The sequence below is a fragment of the Trachymyrmex septentrionalis genome, unplaced genomic scaffold (genome assembly GCF_001594115.1).
Source record: "Trachymyrmex septentrionalis isolate Tsep2-gDNA-1 unplaced genomic scaffold, Tsep1.0 scaffold189, whole genome shotgun sequence".
Classification (NCBI taxonomy): Eukaryota; Metazoa; Arthropoda; class Insecta; order Hymenoptera; family Formicidae; genus Trachymyrmex; species Trachymyrmex septentrionalis.
In genome coordinates this window covers 329,554-338,008 of record NW_017305061.1, presented here as the reverse complement: position 1 = coordinate 338,008, position 8,455 = coordinate 329,554, and the positions used below count along the sequence as shown (strand labels likewise).

The window sequence follows — 8,455 nt, the reverse complement described above, 5'->3', positions numbered from 1 at the left end:
GTATTATGAAAACTTATTTTTTAAATAACAAAAACGATCTGCTTGTGAAAAACAAGATAATTTGAATTCACGAAATTTCAATGTCTCACAAGAAGAAGAACATTCAAATGGAATGTTTTTATTGTTATTAAAAATTAATATTAGATATTGTTCTGTATCTTTACTTATTTATATTTACTTGCTGTATTCTTTTCAATTATTATTCGACGATGTATTTGTGGCAAAGGCTTTTTAAACTTTCTTAACAATTTTTTTAAACTATGCAAATAATTATCAAAAGGAAAAGCTCTGCAACTATCCAATGGTCCAAATTGTTTAGCTTCATTACTAAAGTGTATTAAATTATGTACTGTGTAAATCATATTATCCTTACCATATAAAATTTCATAATTTTGAACAAAATAAAGTAAAAGTTCTTTTGCATACTCATTATTATATAAATAATCTTGGAGATTACATAATTCGAATTGCATAATGAAATGCAATGAAATGTTTTAAATAATTATAAGGAAAATATTTATGCAATAAAAAACAAGACCAAGATATAATAAAAAAATTCGAAATGCCGTGATTTTCCATCTATCCACACTTCTTCAACACTACTTCGTACTCTAACAAATTCAGCACAAACATATTGTTTTAAAGCAAGCATACGCTTATTTAAATTTTTTATTTGTTGGTCGGATAATCGACATTGAATTCGAATGGGTTCTTTTAACTATAAATTCAACATTTTTTTCATTTGACCGAGACATACCAAATGTATGTAATCGAGCGGAAAAGTAGTAACTATTAGTAATTGAATACTTTCAAAAATTGATACTTCAGTATGATGTTCAGGATTTTGTCGAAGATTAAACGATTCATCATCAAAATTCGCAAATGACAATTTTGCTCACAAAAAAGCTCGATTTTCATAATCTCCTTCTACGACACATTTATTGCATCCAAAATAACTGTTATGACCTTTTGTACAATAAGTTACAAATGATCGTGCAGGACTATCACATAATATATAATTGCTTTAATTTTAACGTAATAAATATTATTTTCATACATAAAATCGATTGTAGATAATTGAACTCTGTGACAAAGTGTTGTAAAAAATCATGAGTTGTTGGCTTATTATATCCATGTAATTCATAAACATCAATTTATTTTCTTGTGATTGGTCACTTTCTTACGTCTTTCAAAGTTTAAAATTTTATAAAGGGTCTACAATAGAAATCGTAGCTATGATGGAAGGGATAACATGGTGTGTGTAATTGGACAGTGTCTCTCTTTAAATTTTCGCTCTTTCTGTCTATGAATGTTTATAAGGTTCAAGGGCTACAACTGTGAAATGCGAAATGGGGCGGTATTTTTTCCTTGTGCAAGGAAAGATTCAGTATCAACCTTATGACAGGTCGGTATTTATAATCGATTCTTGCGTTTAAGACTGTCTTAAGTACAGTTTTAAGATATCACAACTCAATCCGAGAACTGTATTAATATCTTAAAACATTATATTTAAAATGGTTTTAAAATAAAAACGGATTATAAATGCTATCCTATGTTAAGCGTTTTATAGTTGGTAGTTTCTTCCTTATGAATGATTAAACAGAGAGGGCAGAGATTTATGGGTTTTCTACAATAAGCTATTACTTAAGTTTTAAGTCTTAAATCATAAGACATTAACGGATCACAGACGAATGTAAGAAGAAAAATCGTTTATGATTGGTCAATTTCATATAGCTTAAGACTTAAAGCTTAGGTAATGACTTATTGTAGAAAGCCTATTAGAAAGAGATACTGTCCAAACTGCGCACACCATGTTATCCCTTCCACCATGATCGTAATGGTCGTAGAGCCTTAAGACTCGATTGCACCAACGTTATTTCGACTTTAAGCAAGGCTTAAAACTCTCTGTTTCTGTCTTTCTTTCGTTTTAAAACGAGACGGAGAGAGTTTTAAGTCTTGCTTAAAATCAAAGTAACGTTAGTGCAACCGAGCCTAAGTCATAGAAAATTGATGAATCATAATCAATTATTCTTCTCATATTCTGTGATTGATTAATTTTCTATGACTTGAGACCCTATAACCGGTACGACTTCTATTGTAAATCCCGCATAAGCTTCTTGTTTTAAAATGTCATAAATTGTAAACATCAATTAACTTAATAATAAATGTATCCCATTACCTTCACACAAAAAATGAAAACACCAAACGTTCACTGCAAAACTTAACAGCTTCGAGAAAAAAGAATTTCAAGGCGTATTGCAAATCAATAATGTTGATAATATTGGTATTGTAGGGGACACTCTAGACTGGACGTTGAATATTATTTATCACTTTTAGTTTATTGCCTTTGATGGATTGCTACCTGAAAAAAATTTTCAATCATATTAAAGAATTTTACAACTGAAAAAAATTTCAAATCATATTAAAGAATTTTACAAGTTAGCTACTTTTTCTGCTGAACGCAGTCAATGCTTACCTATCTAACAATTAATATGATATTTTTGTATAAGTCTCATGACATATGAAAAAAAGGGGATTACTTTGGATTAATATATTTTTTCGTCGAAAGTCGAGGAGACTCGAGGATTGAATAGAATCGAGCAGAATTGAACAGAACTGAGCAGAATCAAACAGGATCGAGACTCTCCTAGACTCGCCTCTTCCGCCCTCCCGACCATTTCCGCGCGTACAATACATTTATTCTCGCCATCTCACGCCGCACGGAAAAGACCGGAAGATGCTGGAAGATATGTTGATTGATGATACTAAATAAATAATTAGCGCCGTATATAAATATACAATTTTTAATATAATATTAGGTGTAGTAAAAAGTCATCGCGTATTTTTTAACTCAAAGTTGTATATACAATATCTTCGTCAATAATGAATGAAATTCAAATTTAAAAAAAGGGTTTTAAAGCTTGAAATCTCTACTTTTAAAAGCTTATCACATTTTTTAAGTTTATATGAGTTTGATAATTTTTACATACCAAAAACTACGAGCTGAAAAAGACGAAAAATTTTCTTCTCACTTTGTGGATTTGTAACGTGTCCAAAACGAATTTGAGAAAATTTTCGATTACATATCGTGAAAGCTTGATACTTTCCCTACAAAATCGTTTTTTTTTAATATTCCTACGACTTTTGATTACTGAGTTATCGCGGATTAAATAAAAGAATTATTTTGACTTTAATTGCTCATAACTCCATTAAAAATTGTCGTATCGTATAATTTAAAAAAGAGATTTTTAAAGCTGAAACTTTACTCTATCAAGATATATTTATATTGTTGGTAAGAAAGTAATTGCGGTTTTTACTGATAGATGTCTTTTAAAAATACGCGATGACTTTTTACTACACCTAATATATTAACATTTTTACTGCGTTTGCTAGAAAAATATATATTTTTTCGATTTGTGGGAAAGATGACTAAGAAAAGATTACAAAAAGATGTTTTTCTTATGTTGTCTTTTCGATAAGACGAAAAGATATCTTTTAATCGCTTATTGCTTTGCCGAAAAGACAACTTGAAAAAGACATCCTTTCGTCATCTTTTAGTAGTTTGTGCTCTCTGGGAAGATAATTACAAAAATCTCAACTTTTTTGTATAAGTATACTTTAAATATTCAAAATATATTATGTAAAGTTTCACTGCGATGCAAAATTGTGTGGTTATATTGTTCTGTAAATAAACAAAATATTTAATTAGAACTCTTGACAATGTTTAAATTTTTGTGTACAAAGATTTATAATTACAAACACTTGTAATTAACCAGCTCGGCTCATCAACTCTTTCTTTTAATTTGTTTTATTATTAACAATATATATTATTCTCCCTTATTTACGAAACGCCTAATTCTTGCGTCGCAATGAAACTTATAATTGCATTTTTAATATTTATGGTATTTACAAAAAAAAAGTTTAGATTAATTTTGTCATTTTGTGCTTTTCAAATTTTAGTATGTAGTAGTTATTATAAAAGAAAATAATAATAAATAAAGTAAATAATCTATAAAAAAATTTGTTTAATAAAAATAAAATTCTTAAAACAACTTTTATATGTACATATATACTATATTAGTACATATAGTTTATGTACTACATATAGTTTATGTAATAGAAACGTTAACACATTTGTAAAAAAAGAATGTAGTATATCTTTAATGTTAATACTTTTAAGCGAAATAAACGTCATGCGCATATAAGATTGCAGAGATGAATATTTCTGAACACAGTTTGTGAATGTAGCACAATTATGAATCAAATATCGATTTATTATCTTCAGCCTTGAAAAATGGACGTATGTACCCTCAGAAAAGTGGATCTTGCTATGTAGTTTACATCCACTTTTTCAGAGAGCAGTAGTGCGCGGCAGCATTTTACGATTACAGGTTAGACTGTCATGTCCTCTCTCAAGTTTCTCTCTGATACAGCTGTAAAGAGTTTATTACAAAACTTGTGACTTGTGAGTCTCGTGATTGAAATGATTTAAAACAGAGTCATGTTTGGTTATACTAAAATGACTGTTTTAAACTTCTATAAAGTTCAAATGCTAATCGGATATTTTTACTTGTATGTAAACGCTGTGAAGGATAATAACTGTCAGTGCAACAAATTAAATCGACAATTACTTTTTAGTTCCCGAGAAAGATATTGCATTGTGAATAATATTAAATTCAATGCAAATAGCGTAATAGGGGAGAAAATAAAGAAAATGGTTAAAATTAATGCCGGTACATATTTCATAGGAACAGACAATCCAGTTTTTGTAGCCGATGGAGAAGGACCAAAACGCGAAGTAGTATTAGATAATTTTTATATAGACAAATTTGAAGTGAGTAATAAGGAATTTATGACATTTGTAAATGCTACTGGTTATATTACTGAAGCAGAAAACTTTGGGGATTCTTTTGTCTTTGAGGGCCTCTTAACACAAACTACAAAAAGCGAAGTCAATAAAGTAGTTTCTCAAGCTCCTTGGTGGTTACTTGTGAAGCAATCCTCGTGGAAACATCCAGAAGGTCCCAACTCGAATATTACTTGTACGTATAAAAATAAAAATGATAGCAATTATTTAGAATACCCTTCCCCTCTAAAATCTTAATAAAAATATTCATTCGATGCATATTCACTTAAAACGAAAGAATCTGACAAAAAAATGCGGCGGTCTGCCTCGTGAATCAAGTTAAGTGTTAGCTCAGATCTACAATTAGTTTTTAAGCTTAAATTATAAGAAATGGACGAATCATCAATCAATTATTCTCCTCGCATTCAATTGTAATTGGTCAATTTTTTACGGCTTAAGGCTTAAAATACCTATTATAGATCCGGATTTAAAGTTTAAGATTTTAGAGGTTAAGATATCTGTCATCCCGATTTGATACAGCGTTGTGTTCTGCTTTAATTACACAAATTTTCTGCTTTACAAATATAAATTCTTTAAGAATCAGTCAATATAAGAAAAGTCAATGTAAGAAAAGTCAATATTTGTATTCTTAAATTGCTTTAAGAATACAAATATTGACTGAATTAAAAATAAAAATTCACTGCTTTAAAAATACAAATTTATTGCTAATTAGCAGTAAATTTTTATTTTTAAAGCAGTGAATTTGTGTTTGTAAAGGAAAATTTGTGTAATTAAAGTAGAACGTATACATAGCAGGACTGCGTTCAGAATCGTCGTCCGGATGCACCCAGATATTATCTATAATGCAATCTGAGACACCACGTATAAAAATATACTACTATAAATATGTACTAGTGTCACTGCTACTGCAATAGTATTACTACTGATATTCAATAGTGTCACAACTGACATCAATAGTATCACTACCCTGAGGAAAATTTTTCTCGTAATTTTTATACGAATTGGAACATTTTTCAGAAATACTCAGAAATATTTGGAAAGTTTACATCTCTCAGAATTTTTCATACAAGTGAATTCTGAAATATTCTGAAATTTTTCATCCTATAATTAAAAAAAAATATTTTTTAATATGAAAAAAGGGGCTATAAACCACTCATAATGTTATGTGAGTCAAACTTTCCTAAAGAATCAAAATTTATATAACAGATATTTCGACCTCTGTCGAATCATTCTCAATGTTGAATTATAATTTTAAATTGTTATCGTCATAACGGCGCAAGATGCTCGCAAATTGATTATACATTTAATGAACGCATGTAATAATCGCATGTTGTGGAATTATGTCAGGAAAAGGCCTTGATACTAAGAAGCATTCACGTAAGAAACTTGATATAAGTCGCATACAGAAGTCGCATAATAGTAGCATACAGTCTTGTCACCTTTGTGAACTTCTTCTCAAAAATACAATCATTTGGATGATCAAACATTACTTAACTGCAGTTGTACAAGAAATATAAATCATTTGTACATTAATTTCATATTGAATTTGTTATATCAACCGACTGTATTTTTGAAAAGAAGTTTACAAGGGTGATATGCGACTTATATCCAGTATTATTGGAGTAAAAAATCATATGTATCATTAGAACAATTAGTATTATTTGTAGTAGAAATAATATTTTACAGTATTATTAAATACAAGTTATCATCATTTCTACATTACAATTATATTTAATATTAATTATTTTTTTTATACGTGTTCCATCTTTTTCACAACATCTTTGACCAGATATGTTACAACTACACGTCCATTAGCATTATAGGTGTTCATAATTCTTCGAAGGAGCAGTTCTCATACAATTGCAGAAGCATGCTAAATGGAGGTACAGATTCGAGTGGGTGATTGCATAGGAGCATCATAAAATTAGTTCTCGAATTTATAAAGGAAATTTGTTTTTTATTATAATTTTGTCGTGTATTCTCTGAAATATAATGATAATCAATGATACTTATTTTCAGAATAAAACTCCAGTGAAATTTTAATGAAATTTTCTCCACCACTATTATACTACTAGACACTACTTATCGAATTTACTTATTGCATTAGTGACATTAGTAGTATACTTTTAGACGAAACGGTAGTGTCTCGGCGCTAACATATACAAGGATGAATCAAATATAAATCGGAATTATTTTTTAAATTTATTAAAGCACTATAAAGATACAAACGTACAAAGTTATTTCTCTACATAATCTCCGGACTTAGAAACTCATTTTTCTCAAAGGATAGGCAGGTTTTTTATTTCGCTATCGTAAAATAAAGGTGGTTATGACACCAGTCGATCGCGCACGAACGTTTGACAACAATATTATCTTCAAATCTTTGTCTTCCAAACAGATCTGCTTCTTTAGTAGTCCAAACAAATGATAATCGCAGGACGATAAATCCGGATTATAAGAAGGGTATAGTCCAAAATAAATTCTCAATTTTTTGTTAAATTGGAGCAGCAGTACAAGGCCGGGCATTGTCTTGCAGCAGAATAATGTTTCATATTGGAAATTCGCATCTTTTCCGATGATATGTCAGTTTTGTTTCGTTCCAAAGTTGATAGTATGCGGCGTTTACAGTACGACGTCCATGGAAAAAAACCAATGTACCAAACTTAAAAAAAAATATATATAGGATTTTCGAAAATAAAAATGCAACAACTGAAAGAAAATAAAGACAATGAGCGTGTTAATATGTACAACGCGGAAATTGGTGCGCAATTATAACAAAAATTTCAATTAATTCATATAATATACTATACTCACATATAATGTACTACCATATCGATACAAAGAATTTTCTTTGTACGTTTCGGTTTGCTTCAAACCATCTTCAGCAAGTTGTGAACCATTTCGTCGATGTCTTATAATAAACATAGTTCACAATGTTGGTTAAGTAATTCTCGTCGGTGTTTTGACAAATAGTCCGCAATATTAGACAGATATTCTATGTGAGACCAAAAGATGATCATGTCCCTATTGTCAGATTGAGAATTGCTAAAAATGTCTCTTTGCTTTTAAGGCATATGACTAGCTAGAGAGAGCAATATGCAAAGCAATTGACAATTTGATAGCTGGGAACATTCATTTTCATCGTTTTCAAATTTTAAATAACATTTTGATAACTATTCTACATTTTTTCTAGTTCGAATTACGCGGTATCATCACGCGCAAGCGCACAGCAAACAAGCATTCAGACAAGAACGGATAGATGAGACACTTTTGTTACGTTAGTTACATACAGTATGGCCCTTTCAGTATGTACGAGGTCTGTTCAAAAAGTATCCCGAATTTTGTGTTTTTTCAAAAATTATTTATTTATTCATGAATATCTATTTTGTCCCCTTCAAAGTAATCCCCATCAGATATTATACACTTGTGCCAACGTTTTTTCCAATCCTCGAAGCACTTCAAAAAATTATTTTTTGTGATCTTGTTCAGCTCCTCCTTCGATGCCGTCTTTATCTCCTCAATCGTAGCGTAGCGTCGTCCTTTCATGGGCCTCTTCAGTTTCGGGAACAAGAAAAAGTCACAGGGGGC

General features: G+C 30.0%; 1 protein-coding gene across 1 annotated transcript in view; it reads left to right on the top strand.

Annotated features, from left to right (window-relative positions):
- The first annotated feature begins 4,421 nt into the window (after window positions 1–4,421).
- LOC108746716 (sulfatase-modifying factor 1) overlaps window positions 4,422–8,455 on the top strand; it is a 41,859-nt gene continuing 37,825 nt past the window's right edge. The window contains exon 1 of the mRNA XM_018483649.1: window positions 4,422–5,042. Coding sequence (XP_018339151.1) covers window positions 4,502–5,042 — 541 coding nt within the window. The 5' untranslated portion in view covers window positions 4,422–4,501. The remainder of the gene's footprint in view (window positions 5,043–8,455) is intronic.